This window comes from Sminthopsis crassicaudata, chromosome 5 (genome assembly GCF_048593235.1).
Source record: "Sminthopsis crassicaudata isolate SCR6 chromosome 5, ASM4859323v1, whole genome shotgun sequence".
Lineage (NCBI taxonomy): Eukaryota > Metazoa > Chordata > Mammalia > Dasyuromorphia > Dasyuridae > Sminthopsis > Sminthopsis crassicaudata.
In genome coordinates this window covers 102,789,480-102,805,688 of record NC_133621.1, presented here as the reverse complement: position 1 = coordinate 102,805,688, position 16,209 = coordinate 102,789,480, and the positions used below count along the sequence as shown (strand labels likewise).

The 16,209-nt window shown below is 35.5% G+C and overlaps 1 protein-coding gene across 1 annotated transcript in view; it reads right to left on the bottom strand.

Moving 5' to 3' along the window:
* Positions 1-16,209, bottom strand: part of HIPK2 (homeodomain interacting protein kinase 2) — a 258,705-nt gene that overhangs the window by 38,922 nt on the left and 203,574 nt on the right. The window contains 2 exon segments of the mRNA XM_074267771.1: positions 2,716-2,977; positions 2,980-2,996. Coding sequence (XP_074123872.1) covers positions 2,716-2,977; positions 2,980-2,996 — 279 coding nt within the window.

Below are 16,209 nucleotides of genomic sequence, written 5' to 3'. Positions count from 1 at the left end.
TGGGGGTAGGATACACACACCTTAAACAGAAGCATGGCACAGGGCAAGGAGGATGCTCTGCTAAAGCACATATTGGTCAAAACAAATTGTCCTTTATTTGTTGGATGAGAGTCTGTGTGATGTGTTGGCTGTTCTTGATGCCCTTCTAGTTCATCCTTACACTGAATTCCCTACTCCTGTTCTAGTCTCTACCTCCCAAACAAGTGATGTAGCCCTAAACTTTCTGCCTTTTACAGTTTGGTAACACTATTCTCTTGACTCTTTGGTTTAATTCTTGATTCAGACTTGAACCAGAAGGTAACTTTTTCCTGCTTCTAACAGCTTTCTTTTGAACTGGCCCATTTTCTCTTTACCTCTCTCTACCACCAATTCCTGATTGCAAATCTTGATCTAAATCCTGCTGGCAGCATATGGCAGGTAGATTAGTTCTACCCTGATTACCAGCTGGAGGAGAAACAATGCCAAGTGTGGAATGTAAATATCCTTTGACCTCAGATTGGGAGTCTTGGTTCGTGCACTCTCACTCCTGGGAAAACTTGGATATGTCATGTTACTTTCTAGGCCTTAGTCTCTTCATCTGTAAAATAAAGCATTAGACTAAATGACTTCTTAAGTCCCTTCCAGAAAAACAAAAAAAACCGATCCTGTCCATTTTCTTACTTGGTACTTGTGCAGATGGATTACACCAGGGGTTCTCAAACTACGGCCCACTGGCCAGATTCGGCCCGTTGAGGACGTTTATGGGGCCGCTGGGTTATAGCAACTGGGCAGAGGGGTGGAGACAGAGTGTGAGCTTTTGTTTTTACTATAGTCCGGCCCTCCCACAGTCTGAGGGGCAGTGAACTGGCCCCCTATTTAAAAAGTTTGAGGACCACTGGATTACACTGAGTTTTGTGGTGCCCACTGTAAACAACAATGCACATCTGTGACAAAGCTAATCAAGATTTAGGAATGCAATCTTTCAACTTGGAAATGAACCTCTAACTTGGTTGGTGTGCTCCAGAGATTAATCAGTAAAAGACTTGGCAGTAGGTAGGAGCCCGAGGGGAAAAAAAAGAGACAAAAAGGTCTAGAATCAGTGTATAGGAAACACATGGAATAATCTGAGGGACAGACAGTACCTTTGTTAAGATCAGAACTGAAGAAAAAAAGGGAACTTTAGGATGAGCTAAATCATGGCAAGGGAAGTGTGGTCATAAATAAACATGCTTAGCTTGGTTTTATGAGTGACAGATAATTGGTAGGTTCCCATGGAGGGGCTGCTAAAGTGCAAGTACATTTTAACCAATCACTGTGATATTTTGTAATGATGGATGAATTACAAGAGTGAGCCTTTATTATCCAATCAAAATGATGTGACTACTAATGGAGCATGATTATAATGTTGTATCTGATAATAAATTAATATTTTGAGTATGACTACAGATGTTAATGTTTTATATTCACTCATAAGATGTGTGCTTGATTGTTAATTTACTGGCTTTGTGGTTTAAGAGAGGAGTGCACACCTCTCTTGAGGCTTATTCCCACTTCACAACATATAACAAATAGGCATAATAAATCCTGATGGCTAGGCTTTAAGGAGAATCCATATGCAATACCTAAAAGTGTGTGTGTGTGGGGAGAGGGGAGACCTTAAACTGGAGAAAGGTGACTGGAATTTAGCGAACCTTAGTAACCTCATTAGCACCATCTAATAACTACTTAAGTGCACCAGCCCAGACAGAAACTGTAATTTCCTGCTGCACAACAGCAAAATCTGGGAGAAAGGGCTTTGATAGTGGTGTTAATTAAACCTTGCAGATTTAAGCTCTCCCTTTTTCCAGGAAGAACAAGTAGTACAATGAATTATAACTTCCCTGGAATAAAGTGTTTCAGACACTGGATGAAGAGGCAATTTGAAGTTTGTAAAAATCTGGTCAGAGTCTGACCATCCAAGACACTAAATTTGTGCTTCATTAGACACACACACACACACACATATATATATATATATATATATATATATATATATATATATATATATATATATATATATAAGATTTCAAAGAACCTGAAACAGTAGTAAAAGAAAATCCTATACTATTCTGATGTGGAGTGAGGCACAGATTCAGAATCATTTGGAGCTAAAACAATATTCTGTACCAATCATATCTATAGTGTTACACTATAGGAAAATTAATTTGCTATCAGAATTTTTTAGCTAACATTTGTGACATTCCCTCAATCCTATGAACAACACTGGAGTGGGTGTCAATCACTGGCTCCTTTGTGTGCTTCACAGTGACACATTTGGTTGTTTTGCTGCCACTCATAAGTGATTTCCCATCTCCTGCCTTGGTGCCATTGTTCCCATTTTTTCATAGAATCCCTAGTTTCCTTCAAAGTTCAGCTTAAGAATTAGCTTTTGCATGAGGCCCTTCCATTCCTCAGCAGGAGGCGAGGTCTCCTTTCTCCACCCAGCCTTTGGTTGACTTCTAATGTGTACACTGTCTCAAGGACAAGGTCTGTTTCCTTCTGATGCTGTATCCCCAGAGCCAGTCAGTATAGTGGGTAGAATGTAGGAAGCATTTAATAAAGGCTTGCAGACTACTTGAATATGGGGGATTGGTCCAGATGATCCCAGAGATTTTGTTTGAACCTAACTCTCCTCACACATGCAAATGCACATGCTCGGGTGATCTCCTTGGACCCATTACACACTATCCCCCTTACCTGGTGGGGGCGTGCTTCTGTTCTTCTTCATCATCTGTGTCACTGCTGATGGTGATGACGCTGACTGTGGGACTGGGGGTGTCAGGGATGACAATCGTCTGCCGCTGGCGCTCCTTGGTGGTGCTGGAAGCCACATCGCCCCAGCCACATGTGACAGAGGTGCTGCAGGCAGGGCTGTTGTGCACCATTGCACAACGGGGAGGTGTATTCTCTTTGACTCGCTTGGACCGCTGAGGAGAAGTGATGGTCTGGGAGGAGGAACCTCATAGGCTGACACATTTCTGGAATGACACAGACACGAACCCTCAGAGACAAGGCAGGGGCAGAGCATCTTTTCCTGAATTTCAATGTTATAGTCAAAAGTTCAAAATCTAATGCTTAATGCCACTTTTGTCTCTTTTCCTCTGTTACATTCCACCTTCAAAGAGCTGCCAAGTTCTGTTCAGTCTCCTCTATAATATTTTTTCCTTCTGTCTCTTCCTTTCCATTACCACAGCATTCATCCCTATCCAAGCCCTCATAATCTTTGGTCTCAACCATTGCATTAACTTAATCTTTCCATGTCCAATCTTACTCCAATCCAATTCCATCCCTCACAGTGCTACAAGAAAAACTTATGTACAAATTTAATAAGATTATTTTATCACGCAAAATCCTTCAGTAACTTTCAAATGCCTATAAAGTTCAAAGTTCATTTTAAAAAATAACATCAGAGAATGCTTTTTTTTGATGTGGTAAATTCTGAACTAAGCTTTGAAAGAAGTATAAAATTTGGCTTATCAGAGAGGATGAATCAAGATAGTACAGAAGCCTCATGCTAAGTATCTTAAAGAATTGTAATATTGGAAATGACCTGGCGATCTTCTAGTCATATTCTTTTTGGTCCTATCTTATACTAACTCCTCCGGTCACACTTCACTCCTTTCTATTCCAGGGAGAAACCGTGCAGGCTTCTGGAATCACAACTCTCATTTTAAAGACAAGGAAGCTGAGGCAATGACTTGCCCAAATCCATACAAGCAGTAAATGCACAATTGTACCAGATTACCTGCTTTTTTTCTCTTTCTTTTTTAATGTATTTATTTAAAACTAAATACAAAATAAGAAAAAAAACAAATAGAAAAAGAAAAAAAAGGAAAAACACAACAAAACAAAACATTGTCATGTGCCCAACAGAACATCAAGAAAGATTCAAAATATATAACAATCAATTTTCTGGAAAAAAACATATATAATAATGGAAGATATTATATTCATGACTGTCCATCTTTTCTTTGCTTCCTTGTAGGGTATCCTTTTCTCTGCTTTGTACTTTTTACTTCATTCTTTTTTCCCCGTTCACCCCCTACCTCCCCCAAACAGGATACAGTTAAGCACAGATATATTTATATGTATATACGTATGTATATATACATATATATATATATATATATACACCCTCACAATACAGATTTCTATATACACATATACATATTTGCAAGCCTACACTTTTACATATACACACACATTTATAAGTATATATACATGCATCTAAAACAATATTAATATGACTGACATAATATAGATCTCTCCTTTAAATCTGAGATCAATGATTACTAGCCCTACTTTTTTTTCTTAATTCTTCTCCTGATCCTTGTTTTTGGGTTTGTGTGTATCTCATTTCTTATCCCTGCAAATTCTTCTGCTTTAGTTCCAACTCTTTAACTTGCCTCATTATTATTTAACCTCTCATCATCTATGGATGCCTCCTTTATTTTCTCCTCTCACCCTTTTCCTCCCTCTTTATCCTGTCTGTTCCATTAATTGTACACATTATTCCACTCCCATTAATACCTTCTGGACTTATCTCATGTCACCCTTTCCCTCTCTCTTTATACCTTTCCCAATAATCTACATGCACCATATTCAACTGATTTAAATTTATACCACCTTTTTTTACCCCATCTTATTCTGTCCCTTCCCTCCCAACCCCTGTATCTCTTTATAGATTTTTGATAAATGGTAAAAATGGTAAAATGGATTTTTACTATTTCCTAATCAGTTGTGCTTTTCAGAGTCAAATCATACTCAGCTCTGCTCCAATCTTTCTTTTGGACTACCCAGTTACTAATGGTTGATGTTTCCATTATAAAATAAAGAGTTTGTTGCTAAAGAGTGCCTTGGAATTTGATGTTAACCCTTATAGGTTAAATTGAGATCAGATTTAGTTAAAACAAAATCCTATGAGTCTGTGAGTTCATTGAATGTTCATTTTTTTCATTCATTATTATGCCCAATTTTGCTGGATATATTTTTGGCTGTAGGACTAGTTCTTTTAATTGTTGATGTATAATATTCCAGCATATTAATATTCTTTTATTGTAGCTGCTGATTGATCCCATATAATTCTTTTTTTTTTTTTTTACCCCCCTGAGGCCAGGGTGAAGTGACTTGCCCAGGGTCACACAGCTAGGAAGTGTTAAGTGTCTAAGATCAGATTTGAACTCGGATCCTCCTGAATTCAGGGCTGGTGCTCTATCCACTGCGCAACCTAGCCACCCCGATCCCATATAATTCTAATTGTGTCTCCAGCATAAATGAATTTAATTGAACCCAGAATGTCTTTGAGGAGGTGATTGATGGATTTTTTTTTTTTTCTATTTCTACTTTCCCCCTCCCTTCCTGTTCTATCACTTTGGAACAATTTTCTTTGATTATTTCTTGTATAGTTATGTTAAGGTTCTTTCTTTTGGTCACAGCTTTCAGGTAGTAGAATTATTTTTGTATTTCTTTTCTTGATCTATTCTTCAGATTTATTGTGTTTCACACACTGTTTTCTAATTTTTTTTTTCATTCTTTTTATTTTGGTTTGTTATTCTTGGTATCTTACAGCTTGACTGGCTTCTCCAAGCCCAATTCTAATTTTCAAACAATCATTTTCTTTAAATCTCTGAATCTCCTTTTCTAGTTGGTTGATTCTCTTTTCGTAATCTTTTTGTTTTTCTTGGATGATTCTTTTTTTTTTTTTTTTTAAGTTTTTTCCTCAATCTCATTTAGTTCTTGAAGTCTTTTTTGAGTTCTATAAATTCTTTCTTGGTAATGGACATTTAATGTTACTCTTTGGGGGATTTTTTTTTTTTTACTTCAGTGTCTTCCTCTGAAGATAAAACCCTGGTCTTCCCTATTTCCATAATAAATTTCTATGATTGGGTGCCTGCTCCTTTGCCTGCTCTTTTTGTTGTTGTTAAATGAGAATTTATTAGTGTAACCACCTCTACTCTTGGGTGTGGGGATGATGCTTCTGGTTCCACTTCAGTTTTCCCCTTTGGCCTGGAATTCCAAATCAGGATTTCCACCCTCCTGCAAGTGCCAGCACTCAGCAGCTTCCCTGGCCCACTATTCTGCACTAACTAAACTCCTGTTCTACTCCCAGTAGCAATTTTGTTTTACTTGTGTAGGAAATCTGGAGAGCTTGAAATTTTCTGACCTTCTCTGTCATCTTCCCAGAATATTACAATGCCTATTTCTTGTATGTGCCTGTGTTCATCCTGTTCTTTTTTTCCACCTCCACCTGATAAATTCCTACTCCATTCTTCAAAATCATTCAAATTTCACCTCTTCCATAAAGCCTTTGGGGATTACCTCTATTTGACTTTCCAAGTCATAAATGTTCACTTGTTTCTTGAAATTTGCCTACTATTTTGTGATACTTTCCTAAAATGCTCATTAACATAGATGATGACCAGTGTGTTACTCTCTCTACCAACATAAAAGGTTTATCCTAATTATTTAATATACACTTGGTTATTAGAAAAAGAACTTAATTCAGATCTTCCTGACTCTGAGGGTGGCACTCTGTCCTCTAAGCTATACTGCCTCTACATCTTGCTTATATACTCATGAGAGTCTTTTAGGGCACTTAGCTTGATTCCCTCTCACACTCAGGTTTGTAAATTCCTTTGAGAGCTTAGCAAAATAATTGTTGAATTTTGGGACTTTATATTTAAAGGCCCAAATCTGATGATTTTAAGTAAGCCCTTATTTCTCCCAGGAAAGGGATGTGATCTTAAAATTTCTACTTCACTTCTTCCTTAAAAAGACTTTTTTTTTTTTTTTTTTTGGGGGGGGAGCAGGGCGGGACACGAGGCAATTGGAGTTAAGTGACTTGCCCAGGGTCATACAGCTAGGAAGGATTAAGTATCTGACATTGGATTTGAATTTGTGTCATCTTGACTCCAAGGCTGATCCTTTAGCCAGTGAGCCGTCTAGGTACCCCTTAAAAAGGCTTTTCTTGGTTTTATTGGAATGGATTTGGAATTCATTGCCTTTGGTCTTAAAGCTAGAGTTATTTCAGGCTTATTTCTCAGGATCTGAGGTTCACAGATTTAATCTCTAAGAAAGAATTTTAGAGACTATAGAAGCCAATCTCCTTATTTACAGAAATGAAACAGAGGTACAGAGATGTTTTATCACTCATGCAGAATCACACAGCTGTCAAATTTCTGAAGTGCGTTTTCAATGCAGGTCACCCTGACTTTAGATCTAGTGCTCTCTCTATCACTGTATGTAGTTGGTGGCATGCAATCACAAGTGGATTCCTACTAGCAATTCAGTTTGCTCCTTTCCAATCTGAATTGGAAACATCTGGACTTGATGTGATCAACTATTTATGACAAGAAACACCTAAGCACATCTTCCTTGCTTAAAGTAAGGGGAAGAAAAGAGTAAGGTGTTGTGTTTTGTTTTGATTTTTTTCACATTTAAGAAAAAAAAAAAAAAACAAACAAACTTCTTTCCTGCTTTCCCCACACTGCTCTTTGCTATGTACAGGCATACCTGTGCCAACCAAGAAGGAAGATTCAGGCTAAAACAACCATCTAGTCCCGAACCTACTCTGTCTTTAGAGAGTCTATCAGCATATTACTGAAGAGCCACCCAGGAAAGAGAAGCCAAAGAACAGGATAATCAGTAAAATGTCGTTAATTTTCTATTCAGCAGTCACTGGCTATGCTATGTTTTCCTTTCTTTCACTAATGAGTGTGTTACTTTTTAGCAATACTCAGTTAATGTCCCAGTATGTAACTCTATATTTGTCATTGTTCAGTCGTTTTTTAGTTATGTTTTGACTTTCTGTGAGCCCATTTGAGGTTTTATGGAAAAAGTTATTGAAATGGTTTGCCATGCCCTTTTCAGTTTATTTTAAAAATGAAGAAGCTGAGGCAAAGAGGGTTAAGTGGCTTGTCCAGGGTCATATAGATGGAAAGTATGTAAGGCCAGATTGAACTCAGGAAGAGCAGTCTTCCTGACTCCAGGCCCAGCACACTGCCCACAGCTCTATATTTAACATTGTTCATTTATCAGCCCACTAGCAATGCTGAAGAACTATGTGTCAGGTCCTATGCCAAATAAATATTGGAGGCCCTATATTATTATTTTAATTAACATGTCTAGGAAATATGAGAGCCTGGACAAAAAAATTTAAGTGAGATAACAAATTGAGCCATGGTAGCAAGATATAGGATAAAACTCACAAACATTATCAGAACTCTTGTATGCTATCAATAAAGACCAAGAAAAACTAATAGAATAGGAAATATTATTTACAATAAGTTTTAAGTATTTGGATATTAACTTACCAAGACACATAAAAATAAAATTATCAAATAGTTTTGCCAAAATAATGGAAGAGTTAAACTGAAGGATCTCTCTTCAACACAGCACATTGTATAGGACAATATAATAAAAATATTAATACTTTTCAAATTAATTTATACTTTCATTGCAAAACTAATTGGATACCAATTTTTAATTTTATAGAATCAGATAAAATTACAACATTTATATGGAAAAACAAAGGGAAAAAAATCTATGGAACTCTGGCAGGAAAAGTGATGAAAGAGAACTTGTTGTCTTGTTAAGACTTTTAAACATATCCAAAAAATGGTAATTATAATACCTATGTAATACTAAGAAAAACAGATAAATGGAGCAGAATACAGATCACAGAAAGAGGACCAAATAGAGATCCCAGAAATAGAACTAAATTTACATAAGATGTATGTATAAGACATAATGGATTTAGAGATATTACATAATGAGGAAAGGAATCATTGTTTAACAAATATTGCTTGGAAATTGAGAAGCAATATGGTAAAACATGAGTTTAATCTCATACCTCAACAATATATAATAAATTCCTGCTGGTCTAGGAGTTAAAAAAAAAAAAAAAGAAAATGATTAACATAATGATGTTAATTGTAGGGGAGCAGCATCTTTTCTACTGACTAAATGGAAGTGATTATTGGGAGCAAAGTACATGGATTTGATTATATAAAAATGAAATAAATCATTAAAATAAAGATAAGAATAAAAACAATAAGAATAAATCTTTGTGGTAAATTTATAAGATAAAAGCCTAACATTCACAATCTATAATGAACTGACATAACTTTATAAGACAAGACTCAGTCCCCAGTAGATTAATGGTCAAAGCATATATTATGTTTAAAATAACTGGAAAAACAAAATGTAAATAATCTCAAAGTATCTAAACTTACTAATAATTAAAGAAATTAAAGTTAAAACAGTTTTGAGGTTCTACCTCACATCTATTAAATTGTCAAAAATAAGTGCTGGTGCTGGCAGAAACACAGGTATACTCATACTAATGTTGGCAGAATTTACAAACGAATGTAATTTTTTTTGGTAAGCAATTTGGCAGTACACAATATGAACTACAAAACTGATCATTCCCTTTATTCAAGTGATCCCACTGCTGGGACTATTTCCTAAGGAAGTAACTAAAAATAAAAAGTGCATTTTAAAAAACATTTATAATTATTTCTAATATGAAAAACTGGAAATTCAATGGTTGGGAAATGTTTCAAAAAAAGATATAATCTATCAATGCAGTGGCATACTATTGTGTCACAAAATGACAACTGTGAAAAATACAAATAAATATGGAAAGACATATGAAATAGCATAAGGTGAACAGAACTAGAATAGCATATTCATTTATTGTGTCTATATAAAATCTACATATACCAAAACATATGAAAAGACAATCATTAAAAAATTAGGCAGGAGTTACAAAGGAGATGGTTATTATGGTAATTAATTTGCTATACAGTACTTTTTATTGTAAATAATTTTGATTGCATAGCTCTTTCGGGGGAGTTAGTTGCATAGTTGCAGGAGGAGGTTATTTCCTTTTTTGTTTGCTTTTGTTGAGAGTGTCATTAAGTTTAACATAGAGAATGCAAATAAAAATAGATTGGGAGAGGGTATGGAGGAAATTATAGATATGTTATTACTTATTAGCATGTTAAGGTATTTTTTGTTCATGTAAATAATACATATCTTCTTTTTGTTTCTTAGCCCTTTTCTGTGGAAGTGATCCCTGTGTTTTGGAAGGCTGTGCTGGGAAGGTGCAAGTTTTGGCAGATTCTACCAAGCTGAAAAGGGTTCTTGCTCCAGCATGATGCCATATTTCATTTGTCTAAAGTTCTGCTTGGCTAAATTTGCAAAGATTCTTCACTACTAAGTTGGGCATGAGGTGATTAAGGTGATGGCCATCTGCTTGCATTAGGAAAAGGAGTCTCACATTGAAATCACTTATGTTTTTGAACTGAGAAATGCATAATAAAAATTATTGTTTTAAAATGTTCTAATTAGCCTGGGAGGTGTAATCATGTCCACTAGCATTGTGAAGAATTACTTTATTTAGTTTCTTCTGACTCCTTCCAGATTTAAATTGTATTATCTAAAAGCTATGATAACGAGAGCCAAAGTATAATTCTGACTTTCAATCTAATTTAAAGCATTGATCTTAAGGATTGGCAAATGACTCATTTCCAAAATAAATAGGGAACTAAGTCAAATTGATAAGAATACAAGTTATTTCCCAACTGATAAATGGTCAAGAATATGAACAAGCAGTTTTTAGATGAAAAAATAATTATATGAAAAAATTTTCTAAAGCTCTATTGATTAGAGAAATGCAAATTAAAACAACTCTGAAGTACCACTTCACACTTATCAGATTGGCTAACAAGAGAGAAAAGGGAAATAATAAATGCTGGAGAAGAAGTAAAACATTGGGACACTAATGCATTGTTGGTGGAATTATAAACTGATCCAACCATTCTGGAGAGCAATTTGGAACTATACCCAAAGGACTTTAAGTATATCCTTTGACCCAGCAATACCTCTACTAGGTCTGTATTCCAAAGAGATAAAAAATAGAAAAGGATCCACATATACAAATGTGTTTATAGCAGCTTTCTTTGTGGTGGCAAAAAATTAGAAATCAAAGGAATATCCATCAGTTGGAGAATGGCTAAATAAATTAAAGTATATGAATGTAATGGAATATTACTGTTCTATAAGAAATGATGAGCAGGCAGATTTCAAAAATACCTGCAAAGACTTACATGAACTGATGCTGAAAGAAGTGAGCAGAATCAGTACAACTTTGTGCACAGTAACAGCAACATTGTGTGGGATGATCAACTTTATAGACTTTGCTCTTTTCAGCAATACAATAATCTAAGACAATTCTAAGAAACTCATGAGGGAAAAGTTATCTACATCTAGAGAAAAGAACTGAATGCTGATTAAAGCATACTATTTTCACTTGTTATTTTTTTTCTTTCTTGTTTTTCCCTTTTGTTTTGATTCTTCTTTTACAACATAACTAATGTGGAAATATGTTTAATATGATTGTACATGTTTAACCTATAACAGATTGCCGTCTTGGAAGCAACAAAAGGAGTAAGGGAGAGAAAAATGGAAATCAAAATTTTTGTAAGTCTCAAAAATAAATACAATTTAAAAATACCTATGAAAGCAAAAAAAAAAAAAAAAACACTGCATTGTCAAAATATATACAATAGATTAAAAATTGTCAAAATATACATTGTAAATTAAAATAAAAATTTTTTAAAAATCTTAAAATAAAAAAAAAGAATCAGCACAAAAACTTCATTTGTCAATACTTTTACAAAATTTTAAAGAATTTCCTGGTAATGGATATTCTGCAGTAAAAGCAGTTCAGTGGAAAAGATGATCCACTGGCAAAATTTTGCTTGATGAGTCTCCTCTGCCTAGTGAGGCTCATTGGACTTTAAGCAGATATTTTGTATGAACAGCCAGCAGGTTATGAAACAAGGATACAGAGGAAGGGTTAGTTCCCTCTGTGACCAATCAGACAGATGGGTGGTTATGTGGTCATGAAGCCACAAAGTGAGGAATTCATAGTTCAAAGATTCAGAGGTAGAAGGGAGCTCAGAGTTCAGGTCTCAGTCTTTCATTTCATTTCACAAATGATGACAATGAGCCTCTGAGAAGTTATATGACTTACTCAGGGTTTGGCAGCCAGAAAATGTCAGTGGTGGCATTCAAACCCAAGTCTCTTGATTCCAGTTTATAGTATTCTATTCACTATGCTTTGGATTTAATAAAGGAAAGAAGAAAGCCAGAAAGCATTTATTAAGTACCTGTTATATGTTAGGTGTTATGTGCTAAGTGCTTTACAAATATAATCTCATTTGATAGTCATAATAACCCTAGGAAGGAAATGTTATCATCCCCATTTTATATTTGGGGAAATTGAGGTAGACAATGGCTAAGTGACTTGTCCTGGAATCCCCATTTATTAAATGTCCTCTTTCTAGGCCTCACATAAGGAATGAATACTTCTGTAATTACACTCCAGTCAAATTAGATAACTCTTAGCATCAAATAGATAGCATGGTGTAGTGTTAAGAGAGCTGCCTTCGGAGTTTGGAAAACCTGGGTGCAAGTTCTCTGATATATACTACCTAGAGGCAAGACCCAAGTAACTTTCTTAAGACCAATAATAAATGATCTCTCTACACTGGTGAAGAAACTTTTCATGCTGGAAGTTCCTTATACTACTGAAATCACAAGTTAAAAAAAAAAAAATTGGTACCGAACTTCAGCCCATGTGTGAGGGATCTTATATGCTGAGCCCCTGGACTGCTTAAAATCTGAAGCTCTGGATGGCTGATCTTTCCCCCTTTAGCTTAGAGATGATTTAGCTGGGTCAGCCACAACCCATTTACCCCTCTGTTTTCTTTTCTAGTTCAGGTCTATTTTCTTGAGCTTTGGGACAAAGAAATGGGTTATGTTGTGATCATATTCCACTGGTGCTTTGACTGCTTGGTTTCCAATTATGAATGGGCTAAATCTCATGATAAATGAAGTATTAGATGAGTGATATAAAAATATAACACTTGCTTTTTAAGAACAGCAAAGGTGAGGTAGTCTTCAGATCAAGTCTGGTTTCAATTATGAACAAAACACACCACTGTCTTAGATTCAGAAAGCATTGACACTGTCTTCTACTTTTTTCTGATAGTAAATTTAATTTTGAGAAAAGTAATATGAATGCTACATGACACTAGGAATAATGATTACAAGATCCCTAAGAAGGTGACACCATCTGATAGTATGGTGTGGAAAGGTACTGGGAATAAAGTACATAAGTCTTGTTATTAACCAGACCCCATCCTTCTGCAGCACTTTTCTCTTTTTGAAAGCACTTTCACAAACATTAAACTATTTGATCCTTTACAAGAGGACAGGGTAGAGTTAGTTCTTCATAGAGAAGTGAAGAAACTGAGACAGAAAAGTTAAGTCACTTTTCATAGGCTTATACTGACAGTGATAAAACCAGTATTAAATAAAGATCACATATCTGGGCTCCTGGTTATTCTAGGCAGAGATAATTGTAAAATGTCAGCTGCACAAACATCCCAAGAAGTAAGGGAGAGAAAAATGGAAATCAAAATTTTTGTAAGTCTCAAAAATAAATACAATTTAAAAATACCTATGATCACTGGATGGCCCCACAGAGCTAAAATCTTGCCCTCTGTAAAGAGGGGACACAGATCTGAAGTGGGAGATTTCTGCTAATTGTTAATAAATATGGCATCTTACATACTAAAAACAACAATGGGCTTACATACTAAAAAGAACAATAAAGTAACACCAAAATGCTATCCATTCTCACATGAAAAGATAAGGTAAAGGGGATACAAATCTAAGGGGGAAACTGGCCTTCCCATTTAGCCAAAGGATAAAAACAATCCAGAATAAGAACAGCTGTAATAGAGAATGAAGAAGTTAAAAGCTACCAAGAGAGCCCAAGAGCAGGAGGAAGGAACTGAATGAAAACATATTCTTGTGGTAAAGCTTAGGGGAGCACTGACAATATTACTGGGAAAATGGCTTCTAAGAGAAGGAGTTAACCTGACCCAAATGGAAAATGATGCTGTTCTTCCACATGTCAAAACAGGGTCAGGCTAAAGAACGTATTTCCTCCTTGGAACAGAAGGTGGAAAAGAAGAGTTGAGGAACACATGATCCTAATCTCAAGGGACTAAATGAATACCCAATAAAAAAGAGGGAGGAAGAAAAGCATATATATATATATATATATATATATATATATATATATATATATATATGTATATGGCACTGCACAGAGGGTTTAACCTATATTAGGAGTAATATCAGACTGTAATTCACCTCAACCACATACTCTACCCTGAAATCCCATCACACCTAAATTTAACAAGATTACAAATTAGCCAAGAAGAGTATTGTGACAGAAGAGAAAGGCAGCAAAGTCTGCTCAGGCTTATCACAGAATCACACAAAAAGGGAACTTGGTGATCACTGGGTTCAATATTTCCCTGAACAGGAATACTGTTTATAGTCCTTGAAAAGAGGTCATGCAGCTCATTACAATTTTGGGCAATTCTAATTATTGGGATAGTTTCTTTCATACTGACATGCTAACACTAATATATTGTTAATGGAGTTGTGAACTGATTCAATCATTTTGGAGAGCAATATAAAAAACAATGCCCTCTGGGCTATCAAAATGTGCTTGTCCTTTAATCCAGTAATGTTTCTACTGGACTTATATCCCAAAGAGATCTTAAAGAAGGGAAAGAGTCTCACATATGCCAAAATGTTTGTGGAGGCCCTTTTTGTAGTGGCAAGAAACTGGAAACTCAGTGGATGCCTATCAGCTGGAGAATGGCTTACTAAGTTATTATATGAATATTATGGAATATTATTGTTCTGTAAGAAATGACCAGCAGAATGATTTCAGAAAGGCCTGGAGAGACTTACATAAACTGATGCTGAGTGAAATGAGCAGAACCAGGAGATCATTATATACTTCAACAACAATACTATATGATGATCAATTCTGATGGACTTGGCTCTCTTCAACAATGAGATGATTTAAATCAGTTACAATGATCTTGTGATGAAGAGAGCCATCTACACCCAGAGAGAGGACTGTAGGAACTGAATAGCATTCTCACTCTTTTTGTTGTTTGCTTGCATTTTATTTTCTTTCTCATTTTTTTTCTTTTTTTATCTGATCTTTCTTGTGCAGCAAGATAATTATATAAATATGTATGCCTATACTGGATTTAATATATATTTTTTCCATGTTTAACATATATTGGATTACTTGCCATCTAGGGGAGGAGGTCAAAGGAAGGGGGGGAAAAACTGGAATCCAAGGTTTTGCAAGGGTCAGTGTTAAAAAATTATCCATGTATATGTTTTAAAAATAAAAAATCTTTAATTTCATATATATATATATATACATATATGTATATATATATAAAATATAATTCAAAAAAGAAAAATTAGTTTAATTTCTCTTCCATGTAAGAGCCTCTCAAATACTTGAAAACAGGTGTCAAATCTCCTTCTAAGTCTTCTCCAGGCTAAACATTCCCAGTTACTTAGTTAATCCTCATATAGTATCATCTCCATTTTAGTTCCTACCCTAATCACTCTCCTCTAGATACAATCAAGTTAATCCATGCCCTTAAAAGGTAATACTCAGAATTAAATACAATGCTCAGATGTGAAGAGGTCAGGGCAGAATACAATGAGACTATCACCTTCCTCATTTTTTAGTAACTTTTATCCATTAGTGCAAGCTAAGCAATTTTGGCTATCAATAGTGACTTTGATGAGGTTTATAATTGGGATACCTAAATGAAATTAGGGTTTAATTGAGGTCTAGTGGCAGGTTCAGGGTACAGGGAGTCAAATAGAGCTCCCCTGCAACCCCTTTGGATTCGGCACAAGGATAAGGAGTTAAATGAGGTCTAGTAGTGGTGCAAGAGTCCCCTGTAAAGGAATTTACAGACCTGAAAAGCTAGGTTGATAAAAGAGGCTTATTATGGGGTTTGGAAGTAAATTTAAAGTCTAGTTAGTAAGAGGTGAAGGTAGAGATAAGAGGGCACTGGAAACAGGATTCCAGTAGGCAGAGATCCTTGGCATGCTAGGCATAAGGCTGCCATGTTTGGAACCTCTGCAAAGAGAGGACTTCAATTTGGCTCTTTTATAATGAAAGATTTAGCTAAAGGGACCTGTGTAGTCCCATGTTGGCTCCTGGATGGGTTTCATTGAGGGCTAGAATTTGCTTGGTAGAGGTTGGGAAACCTGAGCAGA